Source organism: Ambystoma mexicanum, chromosome 2q (assembly GCF_040938575.1).
Source record: "Ambystoma mexicanum isolate Mex_15411 chromosome 2q, UKY_AmexF1_1, whole genome shotgun sequence".
NCBI lineage: Eukaryota > Metazoa > Chordata > Amphibia > Caudata > Ambystomatidae > Ambystoma > Ambystoma mexicanum.
Genome location: NC_090924.1, coordinates 427368275 through 427385913, shown reverse-complemented (window position 1 = coordinate 427385913; position 17639 = coordinate 427368275). Strand labels below are relative to the sequence as shown.

The 17639-nt window shown below is 44.5% G+C and overlaps 1 protein-coding gene across 3 annotated transcripts in view; it reads right to left on the bottom strand.

The window, feature by feature from the left end:
- Positions 1–17639, bottom strand: part of CXXC1 (CXXC finger protein 1) — a 799643-nt gene that overhangs the window by 659530 nt on the left and 122474 nt on the right. For all 3 annotated transcript variants that reach the window (XM_069647456.1, XM_069647457.1, XM_069647458.1), the window contains one exon: positions 855–955. In XM_069647456.1, coding sequence (XP_069503557.1) covers positions 855–955 — 101 coding nt within the window. The remainder of the gene's footprint in view (positions 1–854; positions 956–17639) is intronic.

Genomic DNA, 17639 nt, shown 5'->3' with positions numbered 1-17639 from the left:
CTTCTCACACACAGGTGTTGCCTGTTTTGCTCGATTCCTCTACCCTGCTCCCCCCCCCCCCACTCCAGCCTACTTCTGCAGGAGTCTGTCCTGATACACCATCACCGTCTTGTGGCCAATGCTGGTTTCGACTTTTATGGACTTCATTGATTCACAGTGCGTTACCCTTTCTCAACTCTCATGCTGGACTTCCTTTGCAGCTTGTACTCATGGTGGCCCTGAATCATGCCGTTTCCATCTTCATCTTGTATCCTGGCTTGGAACATTAGGTATTACTATAGACTTCTGCAATTGTATTCGCTCTCCCCTCTTGCTTCTCCACTCTTTTTGACTGCTTACTCTCTGTTCTTTACTCCTCTCCCTTTTCCTATCTCCTCCCCTAATCCCCTCACTTTCTTCTATGCACTTACTCTATCAGAATTGTCCCTGGATCTAGTATGATAGCCACCTCATCTGTCTCCTCCCCCTTCCCCTTAGTTGTCCCTCTCCCCCCCAGCACTATCTGAAAAGTTGTCAGGCCTAGTACGATAAATCGCTTGTTTTTCCTCCTCCCCTCACTTTCTGCACCCCTCTCCCTCACCCTTTGTTTGTCTCCGGCTCTACCAGAAATGTCATCAGGCCTAGTACGGTAGTTAATTTCACACGCTTACTGTTCATGGCCTGTAAGAATGTCATTGTATTTTCCCTTGTTCCCTCCCTTGCCATGAAGCGCTCTGAAACACATTTTGTAAAGGTGCTATATAACTAGACTATCATAACATATCTGGCAGTTAGCTAGACCTGGTATTAGCCCTTCTCTAGTAATCTTACGCACAAACCTTAACATGCTCTGATCCACTTGGATCCAAGCTTACCTCGGCACAGCATGCAGTACCACTCCCGGATGGCCTTGGCCATCTTCTCTGTGATGTTGATGCAGTCTCCATGGAACCACTCATTGCAGTTGTCACAGCCACTGTGGACAAAAGGTGAGGATGGTTAAGATCAAAGGAAAAGACTACACATGTCACGCCAAATACAGAAATTAAAAGATTCAGCTTTTATATTGCACTTCGTGCCAGAGAACAGCCTCTGAGTGCAGGACTGGTATTTGAACTGTGAAGCTCTGCATTGTCTTGCTTCCAAGACGGAGGCGTTACCCCCGAGCTATCCTCCCGGCCCTGTTCTTAAAATAAAGATTTTAAAAACAGCTAAAAGGAGCTCTTGGGTACTGAATATTGCACCCTATTCAGGAGCAAGCTCTGGAGAAAAAGGAGCTAGTACACAGCGTACCGCAAATCTAACTTCCATAAGATATGCAAACTGTATGTTTTGTCCATTATATATGCCAATTATGCTGTCAATGTCCTTCAGATGTGGCCTAATGGGACGTTCTACACATTGCCAAACATTATTATTTTTTTTTAAACCATTTTTATTTATTTTCCAACATAAACAAACAATTCACACTTTATTACCATCAACTTCACAATTTCACTTCCCTCCCACAACTCCCCCCACACCCACCCAACTTCGGCCTACACTCCACTTCTTACGGCATTCACTGTACATTTTCTCCTTCCTGTGCGTCTACGGTAGTTTCATCTACCAAGTTCTCTACCGATTCCTGTGACGTGCGTTCAGAAGCTGACAATTCTGCAATGAGCAATCTCCATGCTTCTACCCCTCTTTCCCCTTGAACTTCACCTCTGCTGGACGCCTCCTGTCACACTGTGGTCTCTGCGTTAGCACATTTTAACAAGTCCTTCCACCACACCTGAGCAATGGTTCTGGCTTGCGCTTTCCACCCCATAGCTATTCTTCGTTTAGCCAGAATATATGCTAAATTTTTCAGTTTACTCACAAGTTCAGCTCGTTTGGGACTCGGGAACCCTCCCCCCCCCCAACAAGCAAGCCTTGGGAGTCTCCACATCTAGTACAATTTCTGCTCTTGCCAACAATTGTGCCACTTCCCTGCAGAATCTGCCAATTTCTGTACACGCCCAAAACATAGGCACTAGGTCTGCTTTCACTTCCCCACATTTTGGGCATTCCTGGATCCCCGTCTGGCCAAACTCTGCTATCTTGTTTGGCGTCAGGTATCCTCTGTGCGTCACATACAACTGTACCTGCTGAAGTCTGGTGTTTCTCTACACCTTTTTATGATACAGTTTAGCTCTGTTCCATCCCTCATCTGTCATCGGTTCTCCCATATCCGCCTCCCACTTCTGTCTTATCTGGTCTACCTCCGTGCCGACCTTGGACATCAGTAGTTCATATATACGCAATACCTCGTGCCATTCCCTCTGATACATCATAAAACATCTCAAACACCTCATGTGGCTGTGAGAGCGTGTCGGCATCCGACCATCTCTGTTTCAGGCTTCTCAGCAGTCTGGCATGTGGAATGTATTGCCCTTTATGTATTCCATTGTCCCCTAACAACTCTGCGAATTCCCTCGGTTTCCCTTCCTTGAGCATATGCCCTACTGTCGCTACGCCCACTGGTTCCCAACTTTTATGAAGTTTACTCCTGGTCTCCATCCACCCCCTCTAGTACCCACAACGTTATCTGCGGGAAATACGGTGCTGTGTTCCTCAGTAATTGCCTCGACTTATACCACATAGTACACCACAGGTGCAATAATAGGTGCTCGCTGTGTTTAAACACATCTGGTAGTCAAATAACTTCCTTCAAGAAGAATGGCGAACCTGCCTTCTGTAGCAACCTCAATTTTGGTGTTTTTTTCGTCCGACAGCCACTTATCCACAAATTGCAGTTGACTCACCAAGTAGTACATCTCAAAATTAGGCAGTTTTATACCCCCTTGTTCATATGTGTTCTGGAGCTTCCACAACGCCCCCCTGTTTCTTGTGTTATGCCATATAAAGCTCCTACATATGCTGGAGCATCTATGAAAGGAGAAGGTGTGTTCTCTGAAACGGACGTTTTTTCTAAAGTGATTCCTTCATTTATTGTGGAAAGCAGCATTGCGAGCAGGAGCTCTTGCTGCCCCCTGCTTCCTAGAGGAGGCGGGGCCTATCTTGCACACGTGACAGATCACGTGTCTACAGGCGAGCATTAACTGCCGGCACAACCACCCTTGCGGCTTAAGCCCTGGTGGCAGAAGGGCTGGTGCTGTTAGGCTGTTTGGCGGCTTTGGTGCTAGAGCTAGTAACAGAAAGTTATTTCTGAGTACATACACAAATAAGTGAAAGAACTTACACTGATCGCCAGAAAGTGGAGACTGTGGGCCACTGGCCTTTGATCCACTTAGTACCGCTCCTACTGAATATTATCTTTCCGCTCCAATTCGCGTAAGCCTGATGATTTTAGCAATCAGCAGTTGAGGAGAGCGGAGTACTCCAGGTCCTACATCGCCCTGAAACCGGTCACGCCAACGGATTCACGTGACCATATTGTGGCAATACCGACAGGAAGAACTCCTGATAATCATCAAAGTGCGACCCTTACGGCGTAAAGGACGCTGCTATTTGTGCGAGAGGTGCAGTTGTGGCCGGCAATAGGCGTGGTAAGTGCACAAGTTTATAGGAAATTCATTACTTACTTAAGATCAACAAACTTAAATGGAAATCATTAAACCACGCACTAGATTGCAGGGTAAACTAGAGGAATCCTTAATGCCTATAAATAAAATGACAAACCACCAAGACTTTATCGAATAGCTTGAAAACAACAAATTCCCATAATATGATCAATGGGAAACCGATGGATCAGGCGCACATGGACAATCTAAAGCATGGATCGCAATACATTGTTTGCGATAAATTAGACATAAAGACCATACGATCGGACGCTGTTCCGAGGACTGTCACTGATCACGATTTTCCAGCATGTGACGATACTAATTCACTTACTCATCAAAATATGTTGGGTCCCATCCAGAGAAACGATGATAGCCACCTAGAAACGATGATAGCCACCTAATGCCCCTTCAAGATCGTGCGAGAGCAGCCAAACAGCAATGGCAAGCAACATACTTGCCTATTGGCACAAAAAGTGATGAGCCCAAAAAACCGCTCCAAGTCCGAATTGCACGTCTTTCACTTGACATCACCGAAATTGATGCAATTATGGACTCACAAGAAAAAAGAAATGAAGTATTTGGGGGAATGTACACGCCAAAGCAAATCGGACAAATTGATACTTCGACCCCGATTGGCCCAATAGGATTCGTTGCTCCTATCAAAGAACCTTTGACTTCTGCAGCGAAAGAATTGCCTAAGTATAAAGCGGATGAAATGACTTCCTCTTCTACAAATATGAAAACTGTAAATATAAGTTATTCTCCGGAATACCAACATAGATTGCCAACGACGATGCTAGATTTACAGAATACATTGGTAGCGGTTCTATCTACAGCTATGATCCCGTTCCTAAAGATCGAAGAAGCTATGGTGGATTCAATCAAAGATCAAGCAACACTGTTGGCAATGATACTGACCAAGCAAACCCAGTTTGAATCCCTCATAAGTACTATTCAAGAACGATTAAAATATGAAGCAGAATCATCAAGAACATGGCAAAATAGATTAGCGGAAGTGGCAAGGGCTGATAGAGTTGACAAACTGACTTTAATGGACACAGTTTCAACAATCACTAAAAAAATGGTTGATGACAAAGTAAAAAAAACATGCCCTAGTGATGAAGCACCCTATCTGTGCATCTACACAAACTCAGAAAGAGAACCTACCAAATGTGGAAATGAGGAAAACAGATCAAACGACACAATATGAAAAACAATTACGTTCAGTTGCATCACAGAACTTTCAAGTATTTGCAATGCAAGACAAAAGTGAGCCACCCCCTTGTAACCCATTCAATATCTTTGATCTCTCGAAACGGGGACTAATAGGTCAAGATGTATCGATCAAATCGAAGAGCAAAAAGACTACTAAAAATCCACAAAATGGGTCACGTGCCTTTCTGAGAAAATTACAAACTACCCTGAAAACGAATAATGAAAGGACAAAGAAAAATACAAAACTGGTGGGCACTAATCAGACCACTATCCAACAACCTATCCTGAAAACAGGAAAAATGAACAAATTACAAAAGGCTCGGCCACAAGGCAATCAAACAGTGCCTGAACCGTTAGATGCACTCATAGATGTAATTAATCAAGAAACCTGCATCAATTCTACAAACTGAACCAAACCGATAGACATGTCGACGGAAGATGAGGTAAACGACTGCAACTCTATTTCTATAAACTCACAAGACGAGTCCCTCATTGTAATAGATGAATGTCAAGATTCCTTAACAGATTGCTCAAATAGCGAAAGCACCGAAGACGAACAGCAAACTAATATCTCCCTGGCATACTCAATAGTTTCTAATGAAGAAATATGGCCATCAGAGGAATCAGAAAGCCCAACTGAAACCAGTAGAAACGTGGCGGCCCAATTAAGTCCTAAACTGGTCAGACCAATCTTCAAAAACCCGTCAAATGCCTCCTGTGCATACAGAATAACTATATACCCGATGAGTTCAAGTACAGAAGAACCGGATATATTAAACAGATATAACATTCTGCGACTATTTAAAGCCATTCCGCAATTGACTAAAATTGAAACTGGACATATTGAGTTAGTTCTATTTCCAAACAAGCAATACCTGGAAGAAGCCCACATTGATTTTTACACTCATGACATCATGCAACGTGTCCTTGACACTAAACACCAATTGGCTATTTTGGGATTTCAAATAGAAGAAATCATGGTCTCACGATCGAGGGCGGAAAAAAAAAATCAAGAACGCTAGAGCTATTCAGCAAAAATATATTTAAAAATCGAAGCACACAGAACAAAACTCAAGAATCCCCAAATTATTTGAATGACTCAAATCCTAGGTCCCATAACTAAGATAAATTACAACGGGTGGTGTGCAAGCAATCTGAAATAACAAGAAACATCTCCAATGCGAATGTGAACCAGAGTGCAAAGACAACATACTTATAACAACGAAAAGATGTACCTGAAACCACCACAACCTTATGTTCTTGGAATACGAGAGGTCATAGACATCTGTTTGATAATGAGTCGTCTTTACTTGAACAGTCCGACATCATTTGTTTACAAGAAACCTGGCTGAAAGAGGAAGTACTATGTGATGGCTATAGAACGTTCATGAACCCAGCTATATCCTCACAACAGGGAAGACCGGCGTCAGGAATGTTGCTATTAACAAAAATCAACCCTTTGTGGCGAATAATAGAAAGTAAAAATGTTCACCCTTGGGCCCAATATCTTTCCATCAAGATGCCATCAATCCATAACACCATTGTACCTAACACTGTAGAATATACTTGCCTATCGATTTTCAGTATATATTGGAAACCTAATGCTATGGCTGATTATAAATTCATCGATTCCATATGTGAGGAAATTGATCATTTGAACAGCAGTAACAGCGGGAATGAAATCATCATAGCAGGAGACTTCAATTTTCATCTCTTCGACAAAGAAGGAAACCAATTAGTTACCAACGAAATGACATCGAGAGCTAGAAAATGGATTAAGGAAACAAGGCTGCGTAACATTTTCTTGAGTGCTCAACCAATGAATGATAAAGGTATCCCGTTGTCGACTAGGTCACGGCAGAACTCAAATTCAATAATTGATTACATCTTTATAACAGAAGGAATTCGGAAAATTACAAACTCGACTACGAATTCTCCACACCCAGACAGCGATCACCATCAAATCTTTATTTCCTGGTTATCAGAAGTATCAAGTGATCAATGTTTGATTCTACCTGAACTTGAAATAAATAATAGGTTGAACCGACTGCGAATTAAAGAACAACAAACTCAAGAAATAGCAGTCCGATTTGAAGAGGCCCCGCTTAAGGATCATGTGAAACTAAATTACGGATGGATCCTAGAGAAATACCAACAAACAACATCAAGAAATCAAAAAAGATGCAAGCAATCGCATACTCATTATTTTAATTTAGAAATTCATCTAGAAAAAAAGAAACACTATAAACGTCTGCGACAAATAAAGAAAAACAGAAGAGACTATGAAGTCGAAATAAAAAAGGAAAAACAAAAATACTCCAACTTAATGAAATCTTATAAAATGGCAATAAAGCAGCACGACGCAGAAGAACTTTTGAAAGCGTTAAATCAGAAAAATACACGGCACCTGTGGTCTTTGATGAATGATTCATCGAAAAAACAATCCATGATTCAAGAAGTTGAACCTCATACATGGGTTAAGCACTTCGAAAATCTATACAAAAAAACCTAAACACCATCCAACAACAGACCCACAAGACGATACTGACGACTGGAGCTTGAAATGGGACTTAGAGGACATTACCAACACTATCAGGTGCCTGAATTCATCTAGAGCTCCTGGACCTGATGGGCTAGCCAGCAGCAACCTTAAAGCAGATCCAGAACACTGGGCCAAATTCTTTTTCCATCTTTTCCATCTGATAGAAAAATCTAAAGAGATTCCACGCACATGGTCTGTAGCTGTTTTAATACCAATCTACAAAGCAGGTGATCGGAAAAATCCGGCCAACTACAGACCAATTGCCCTGCTGGATCCGTTAGGAAAATTATTTGCCGGATATCTACAAAAAAAATTAAACTGTTGGGCCATACAGCACGGAAGACAAGCAAAAAGGAAAACTGGCTTTGTCACAAAAATAAGTACCAACGTCAATCTGCTGCTATTGAATATGCTAAAATACGAAGGGTTGACAAAAGCACATCAGGTCTATGCAATCTTCATAGATCTAAAAATGGCCTTTGATTCAGTCAATAGACAACTTCTCTGGTCCAAATTGGCTGCGTGGGGCTGTCCATCTACTATTCTGAACCCAATACAACAGCTGTATTCGAATACGTCTATCCGAGTTCGACTTACAAACAACGGAAAGGCAACAGAATCAATTCTGACTTGGAATGGGCTCAAACAGGGATGCCCCTTGGCTGCTTGTCTTTATAATCGCTTCACCCACAATTTTGAAGGAAAAAATTCACCATCCGATGGCGAATCCTCCTAAGATCAACAGTGAAAATGTTCAAACCCTAATCTATGCTGATGACATTATCATCTTGGACAAAACTGTGAAAGGTCTGCAGATAACATTGAACAAAACTCAAAATTTCATGAAGGAAAATGATTTACAAATCACCATCAACAAAAACAAGATAATGAAACTAACTGAAAAATCCAAGAAGCAATGGACTCCAAAATTCTATCTGGAAGACAAAGAGATTAAGCTAACCAAAACAATAAAATACTTAGGTGCAATAATCAATCCATCGGCGAACGAAAAAGAATGGCAAGAAAACATTGAAGAAAAAGCAGCATCGTTAGCAAGGCAAGGCCGGTTTTTTCATCGCAAATATTGCACTTACTCTGCAAAAGCTACAACTCTACTATATAAACAAAAGGTCATACCAATCTTGACTTATGCGAGTGAATCCCTGATAAACCAACATCTATTGAAATGGTCCAAATATGAAGCTATTTTCTGGAGAAAAACCCTTGCCTTGCCAAAGTCATTTCCGATTGCCAGAATCAGATATGAACTTGCCTTGCAATCTATTCAGTCCATAGTGCTATGGAAACAAATGGACCTCCACAGAAAAATCATTTCAGAGGAAAATATACCATCGTTGGAAATTCTTAAAGAAAAAAAAAACAAGCATTCCAAGTTGCAGCTCTAATAAAGTGGACAAGTGAAATTAAGCAAAAAATGCAAGAAGAAGAAATCACAGAAATGTTAAGAAATAGACCTCAATATGCAAAACAAAAAATTCAGAAGAATGATTGGATAAGAACGATCGGAGAACAAGCAACTTATAAACGCCATTTAACCAGCTACATGGAAGCAAGAGCACTCAACCAGTTGCCTTCTTATCTCGTCCAATTCCCAAGTGTGAAAATGTGTGATTTATTCTTGCGCTTTCGGCTGAACATCTTACCCACACGCGAATACTTGGCTTTAACAGACCGAGCCAAAAATATTTCTCCTGTCTGTCGATACTGTAAAGATCCAATGGGGAAAGAAACTTTATTCCATCTAATCATGGTGTGCCCAGAACTAAAAAATAAACGAGATCTATTTAGAGATTTTTTTAGAATCTCAGAGCAACAAATGACAGCAGAGGAGAGATGGGAAACACTTCTCCAAGGAAACCATCATCACAGTGATCAACCTCTGGATTGAGAGCGATAAAGAATTATAAAAGAAAAGCCGAAATTGAATCACAGTTTTAAAAACCTTTTTGTTATGAAGACTCAAAAAAATGGAAAAATGAAAAGTTTGACAAATCAAACAAAACAAAAGAAAAAAAAAAACATGCTGTAATTTACTGAAAAACTTTCGGAATTGCAAGAGGGACGTTGGCAAAGTAATGTAGGAGTCTCGGCAATACCACCATCTTCAGTAATGCTGCACATCCCATCATAGACAGTGGTAGCTTCAACCAGAAAGACATGCACCTCTCAATTTTGTTCACTGCCTCCATTGTGTTAGGCATGTTTTCTTCCTTGGGTTCATGGTATGACAATGCATTACTTACCGTAAAAGCATTTCTGATGGTTGTATCTGCTTAGATTCACATGCTGTGCATAGGTCAGACATCCAGTGGTCACTGCGGAGGATTGCATTTTGTTTTTCGTAGTCGAAAAGGGGACGTCGACAAGGCGTGTCTGTAACACTATCCCTATAGTGACGTGCAATGTACCCACAATCCCTCACGCGTCGAGGTCCCTCTGTTTGTATTTTTTCTGCCCTGAGGGAGCCTTCTAGACGTGAGTAAGTACAGAAAAGAGAGATATAAAAGGATGTCTATGTTCCTTCCATCCGAGCGGGGAGGAAGGGTGGGCGCATGTGAATCTAAGCAGATACAACCATCAGAAATGCTTTTACGGTAAGTAATGCATTGTCTTCTGATGTTTGTTAATCTGCTTAGAATCACATGCTGTGCATAGACTAGCGAGCAGTACCAGGAGTTGGAGGTGGGTTGTGAGAAGGAACAGTAGAGAAAAGGTGTCTTAATACTGCTTGTCCCACCTGGGAATCAGCTCTAGAGTGGGCATCTAGACAGTAATGTTTTGTAAAGGTGTGTACAGAAGTCCAGGTTGCCGCTTTGCAGATGGACTCAAGGGGAACATTTGCAATGAATGCTATGGATGCCCCAGTGCCTCAAGTAGAATGTGCTCTAGGCTTGAAGGGCAGTTCTCTTATAGCAAGAGTGTAACAAAGTGTGATGCATTTGACTATACACCTTGAGATAGCTGACTTAGAGACAGGATCCCCTTCTCTGCCAGCTGCCACTGAAACAAAAATTTGGTTTGTTTTCCTCAGTGGTTTTGCTCTTTCCAGGTAAAACATGACTGCACTGCGCACATCTAACGTGTGTAGGCTTCTTTCGTCCATGTTAGTGGGGTTCTGGAAGAAAGTGAGCAGTTCTATTGACTGGTTCACGTGGAACTTGGAAATAAATGTAGGCGCAAATCAAGGGTCAGTGCGCAGAACCACCTTATCTCTGAACAGTAATGAAAGGGTCTAGTACTGAAAGGGCCTGTAGTTCACTAACCCTTCTAAGAGAAGTGATACCCACTAGGAAGGCTATCTTGTAGGTAAGGTCTTTTAGACTTGCTGTGCGCATAGGCTCAAAGGGGGACCCCATGAGTCTAGTCAGACCCACATTTAAGTCCCATCTGGGAGCTGTGTTAGAAATGGGGGGTTGAATCCTTTTAACCCCTTCCATGAAAGCCTTGATAACTGGTATTTTCCACCATGACACCTTTTGCTGTGACTTAGTGTAGGCTGAGAGAGCAGCTAAGTGAATCTTTAGGGAATTAAAAAACCAGGCCTAAATCCAGTAATTGGGTCAGGCACAATACAATGCGAGTAGGAGAGCAGTCAATGGGATTGAAGTCCTTCGCATTACACCAGATAACAAAAGCGTTTCCATTTACTGGAATAGCAGCATCGGGTGTTGGGTTTTCTCACTTCCCTGAGTATGTCCATACATCTCTGAGGGAGTTGAAAGTGTCCGAACTCTATGACCTCAGGAGCCAGGCCGCCAAGTTCAGAGTTTGCGGGCATGGGTGCAGTGTTTCTCCCCTGTCCTGAGATAACATGTTGTATGGGCAGGGCAGTTTCATAGGAGGGAAGAGGGACATCTCCATCAGATGAGAGACCCAGGGTTGGCGGGCCCACATGGAGACCACCAATATCAAGGTGAGTGGTTCCTGGTGCATCTTGTGCACAATCTTGTTGAGTAAGGGAATCGGGGGGTCTGGGGGGTGGCGAGGTGTTGGAGGGGGGTAAGCATAAACAAATGTTCCTAACCATGCTATCCAGAGCCTGTTCCCCTTGGAGCAGTTCTGTGGGTACCTGGAGGCGTAATCTTGGCATTGAGCGTTCTCCAGAGTTGCGAACAAGTCGATCTCTGGGAAGCCCAATTCTGCAAAAACGTTGGAGACAATGTCTTCGTGTAGTCGCCATTCGTACTCTACGGGCAGTGGAAAATCTCTGCTGAGCACATCTGCCAAAAGAATTAGTTCCACTGGAACGTGTTGGGACACCAGGAACATCCTGTGTTTGAGAGCCCATATCCAAATGTTTTGGGACAGCTTGGATAGCCCTGAAGAGTGTGTGCCCCCTTGTTTGTTCAGGTAGTACATGGCTGCGGTGGTGTCTGTCAAGATCAGGACTGTCTTCCCCTGTAACTGTTTGAAATGCTTTCAGTGATTTGAATACCGCTAATAGACTTAGGGAGAATTCTCTTATAAGGCTAATTTCCCAAACCTAGTGTGTCACCCAGCAGCTTTGCTTGATTGTTGGGGTTGTTTTTTTCTCCTAAGAGTGAGACTCTTTTACTCCCACTCTTAGGCATGATTTGAGGTATGTCTCCGACTATTTGTGTGCTTATGGGGTCCTTTACTCCATAGGGCATCATCTATTTTTTGTGTATGTGTTACACAGCACCCTCAGTGCAGTAACACAGGGGTGTCATAGTGACCCCCAAATAAAGACCCCATACCCTGGGACCGACTACTGTCTCCCAGGACATGTAAAGTCACCATTGACTTTACTAGTCCTAAATTGTGAACAGAACCAGTACACACCATAATATTGTGGAAGTACTGGAAAGGGTTAATTATATTGCCCCTGGGTCTGTTTTAAAGGGGGCACTGTCCAGTCCCCCCTTGTCGAGTTTCTGGATGGTGACAGTGGTTACCACGCAAAATATTCCACCGGAATATTTCCTATGGGATTTTCCCATGGATTTTAAACGCACCACTTTTTGGTGCAATGTTAAAGATACCGCTGGTTTACTTATTTAATATTAAATCCACGGTTGGGTCTTTTTGCCAGAACTCTTTTCTAAAATGGCGTTTGTGTCCGTCTCTGTAACTCTGACCAAGGTCGAACCCTTCAGAAGTCGCCACAGGACCTAAGAATCCGAAGAGGGAAGAAGCTGAGCAATTTGCAACGACGACACCACCGGTGGAGCCCTGCTGCAACAAACACACCACTTTCCCAACGACAAGAGAAGATCTTCTGCTGGACGAGTCTTCTTCCTTTGAGCTGGTGGGATCAACCAGTTCGCCCCTTTCGCCTTCCAAAGACGTCTCTTGGTCTAATCGCCCGTGCCAAGCACCCCGGCGACCGGATAGCCAAGCTTCACCACTTTGACCGCGAATAAAAGCAACGCACCTTTTACCGACGAACTCCGCGGCTGGTCTCTTCCCTGGGCAGTGCAACGACTACAAGTCTTCTCCTCAACGAGATCTTCTCTTTCCCTGGTCGAAACCACGACTTGCATCCACTGCCAGGAACAACTGCCACCGCTGGAGCTTCCTTGCTCTTTAAGGTACTGTGTTCCACCTGGCCTCCCTTTCTTCGAATTGCTAAAGGTGACCCTTAAATCCTTGGCTTTCCAACTGGGTTTGGCCCCAGACCTTCTAACTTCTTCTTGAATCACCCCAACCTCTTTTGAACCTTCTGCAAAGACTTAGTTGATTTTAAACCATGTGATCCTGGGCACATTTCGCTTTGCACCATTTAAAGTGGGCCTGGCCTATGAACTTTGGCTCTACAGTGTATACTGCCTTCACTGACTTGCTTTGAACTTAGAAAAGTGTTGGGAACGGTTTTATTTTTATAACCTGCCCTTTTCTCTCCCTTTAACCTAATTATTGGAGTGCCATCTAAGTTACGCGCTCACCTCTGTTTTGACAAAAAGTGGTGTTTTAACTTAGACTTGTCTAGTAATTGCTAAAGGAGGTGTACAAACTTTTCCGATTGTGTTTTGAACTTGCTTTGACTTATAGAGCTAGTGTATTTCCTAAAGTGTGTGTTAAATAAATAATTATATACTTTTGATACAAAGCTCTGGTCAGTGTCTGCTTGTTCCACTGTGTTTTTGGCCCTATTGTGTATACTCTACATACTGCCCTACTCTTCTTGAGAGAGGTCTGACTGCTCAGCCACAGCTACCAGGTAAATCTGGGTGGTACAGACTGCTACCAATTGGGTTTATTGCTTACTCCTGTAGTCTTAATCTTTTTGCAGTGTTCCCCAAGGGAACTGCACAGGATTCTGCCTAACAAATAGTTCCAACAAATTTACGGCGTGCACAGACTGCTGAAGCAGGTGAGCCCCCCCCACCCTGCGAGAGATGAATCGGTCGTGAGAGTGGCTTCTACTGCGGGGGTGGTGAAGGGTTTCTCCTTCAAGAGGTTCTCCCTCTACCACTACTGTAGAGAGAGACCGAGGGCTGGCGAGACAACTACCAGAACTTCCCATTGTAGGCTGGACTGACACCACTGGCTGTTGAGCCACTCTTGAATGGGACACATGCGCAGACACGCATGAGAAACTAAGTAAATGCAGGACGCCATCATTTCTAACAGACGCATGGCCTTGCGTACCGTCACTTCCCAACTGGCTTCATTCTGAGGGACCTGAAACAGCATGTTTTGAACCCTCTCGTTGGATGGGAAGACAAGGCCGTCTTTTGTCCGAATTAGAGACCCTAGAAACTGGTTGACTTGACTGGGGTCTATGCTGGATTTCTCGTGTTCAATAGGCATGTCTCAAAGGACTCCACCGTTATGAGCCAGTCGTTGAGGTAAGGATAAACCGGGACGGATAGTCTGAGCAGGTGTGCTGCCGCCAGTATCTTTTTAATACCCTCTGTGCCAAGGCAATGCTGAAGGGGAATACCTTGAACTGATAGTGCTTGTCCTCATCATGAACCTTAGGTATTTTCTGTGCGCGTTGGCATCATCAAAATATGAACGTATGCATCTTTCATATCCAGTGCTACCATGTAATCGCCCTGTTTTAACAGCAGGATTACTTCCTGTAAAATGACTATACAAAACTTTTGAGGTTTGGCAAGCTTGTTCGCTGGGCGCAAGTCTAGCACAGGGCGCATGGTGGGATCCTTTTTGGGTACAAGGAAGTACACTGAATAAATACCCTAGTTTACCTGTAGAATAGGGACGACTTCTATCGCGTCCGTTTCTAGAAGGGTCTGCACCTCTTCCAGTAGGATTTGCAGGTGGTCCGGCGTCTTGGTCTTGGCGGTCTGAATTGGGGTGGTCAGGCAAATTCTATACAGTACCCGTGGGCGACCGTCTTGAGTACCCACTGGTCTGTTATCCCCTCCCATGCAGTAAGGAAAGATTTTCTATGCCCCCCGACCGGGGTGGCATGGGAGGGAACTTGGATCTGCAGGTAATTTCTGACCAGAGGCCGGAGCACCTCTGGGGTTGGAACCTCGTCCTCTACCTTTCCCAAGCCGCTGTCCTTTGGGTGGATAAGTGGAGGAGGTATTAGAACCTTGTCCCGAATTCCATTGGTTTCCTGCATTATACTGGTTCTGGGAAAAACTAGATTGTCCACGAAAGGACTGTCGGGATCCGCTTCCTCTCTGGGGAGAGGGTTTCTGGGTAATTTGTTGAAGGGACTTGAGTGTTTCATTTTCTTTCTTGGCTGTTTCAAGAGCATCGTCCGCTGCTTTGTCAAACAGGTTGGTCTCCTCAACGGGTTTGTTAATCAGTGCTGCTTGGGTCTCTGGTTTGAAACCGGAGTTCCGCAGCCATGCATGTCTCTTGAGCAAGGTACCTTGTGCCAGGGTTCTTCCCGCTGTCTCAGCAGCATCCAGAGGTTTTTTTTTTAGCACATTCTGGGTCACCTGCTTGCCTTCGGAAACAATGGAGAGCAACTTTGTCTGTGTAGGTTCTGGCACTTTTTGAAGGCCTTCTTGCAGAAGGTTCCACTGGACGTCTGCATAGCTGGCCAATAGCATGGGGTTATTGGCTATACGGGTGGAAAACGCAGCAGCAGTTGTTACCCTTTTTCCCAGTGGACTCCTTATCGGGTGGTGCCTCTCCTGTAGCCAGGAGAACAACAGCCCGTTTTCTAGTAGTGGTAACCACTAAAGAATCTGAAGTGGCATGACCTTTGATGTAGGCAGGGTCGGTCGGAGAAAGCTGAAAAGCTTCTCCACCCTAGGGTTCACCGCCCTGGTCTGGGCTGGCGTCAACAAGGAAGGTGCCAATCTCCTCTTGATTGAGTTCAACAAAGGTATGGCCTGGCTGGCCATATATCCTCCACGGAAACAGAATCTGGTAAAGCCTCTTGAGTGGTGATCTGAAAATGGTCAGCCGCCTTCTTCAAGATGGCGTTGAACGCCATCTGGTCATCCACTGGGGGGACTTGGCGAGCCCGAGTGGGGGGGGGGGGATCTACGCACAGGACATCAGGGTCCTGGGTGGGAGTTTGGGACGTGCAGGGTTGAGCATCAACCTGACTGCTGTCTTCCCAATTGTCCATAAGACCTGTCTGATCATCCACATTGAAGTTTTCCAGAAAGGTGCCATCCTCATCCTGATCATAAATGTCCATAACATCATCTGTGAGGACACAGGTATACTACTCATGTGGATCTTCAAAGGTCCTTTGAAACTTGGATACAGGCGTAGAAGGAAAGTCTTCTCGAGGCCTCTTGGGAGCAGAATAAGAGACACATTTTTCTGATCTGTCCATAATCTAATCTGTCCATACATCCCTCAAATTTCTCCCTGGTCCATGAGGATGAACCAAAGGGGTCCAGGGGAGGAAAGGGTTAATCTTCCCTGTGACGTCGAGATTTATCCTCTAATGTGCCTGACAAAGGTATAGGACTTAGTCCTTGCAGGTTTCGGGCCCTGTGGCGTGTCTTTCGTCACATCTCTAGGCCGGTCTTTGTGCTTCGCCGCCTCCTTCGACTGTTCCTTCAGTCTAACTGCCAAGTTAATCCTTGCGATGCTCTCGCCAATGGTCAGAGAATCTGGGCGGTCTACCGACTGAACCGGCAGCTGAGCAGTGAATTTCGCCGCCACCTGGGCCTTAAGCAGCGTCTGCGCATCCTCCTGGAGCGCCTCAACGTCCATGTTTCTTAGTGTTCGCGCCCTTTACTTTGGATTGTCCAGTCGCAGGCCGAGACTGCGGTTGCGGGGAAGGCTGCCGATCATGCCGATCAGAGGATCCCGCTGAAGATTTAGACGGTTCCGTTGGCGCTTTGGTACGCTTTGACAGTGCCGCCAAAGCAGAACCTTGGGTTGTGTGTTTGGTGTTATGATCGTGTGCGCCCCTGTCGCCGGGTGTTTTTCCCATAGCGTGACTCGCGTCAGGCCTGGTGGGGTCAGGGATGGGCGTCGCAGACTGAGATCAGTCCGCCGTTAGGTCAATGGTTTACGACACGTAGGTCTGGACATCGCTAGTTCCCCCATCACTTTCGGCGATTACAACAGCAGGGGAAGAACATTCAGCCTGGGACATGCTGTAGGCCGCCCACCGCTTCAAGCAACGTTTCTTAAGCATCTTAGGGCGCAGGAGTCTACAGGCCGCGCAACTCGCTTCGTTGTGGTCGATGGGAAGACAGTTGTTGCACCGAGCGTGCTCTTCTTTCCACTGATATTTGGCCCTGCACGAGTGACAAAATCTAAATGGCGTCTTTTCCATAGCGAAAGACAGTTACAGCGATGACAAAACCCAGGGAGCAGAGAGGGTGAAAGAGGAAAGGCATACTTGTAAAGAATATGTCCACCCCGACCCCACTCTCCCTACTGTGTAGGCTGGCCAGACGGCCCAGCCACGTGGACAGCAGCGCCGCCAGGCTCAACAGGTGTCAAGGGTCTGCAGCAGTCTTGGGCGTTTTTTCACAGGATTCAACTGTCGGGAAGAATGACAAAGTCGATAATAATGACAATAACGCTATCTCTATGTAACAGCTCTGCATTAGGGCAACCAGTAATCTGGGTGGAAAAAAACAATCTTAGGGACCTCGTGCGTGAGGGATTTTGGGTACACTAAACGTCACGGTAGGGATAATGTTACAGACATGCCTATGCCAACGTCCACTTTCGATCCTCGAAAGACAAGATGCAATACTCTGCGGTTACGACTGGATGTCGGACCATATGCACAGCTTGTTATTCTAAGCAGATTAACAAGCATCAGAAATACTTTTTATATTAATTCTTATGAAATAGTACTTCCTTTCAATCATTTAAGATTATAGTAGGCATAGAAGTAATCAAAAAGGTAGCCTGACACGTGTTTCGAGCACTTGCTCTTCTACTGAGGCTACAGGTTAATGTAC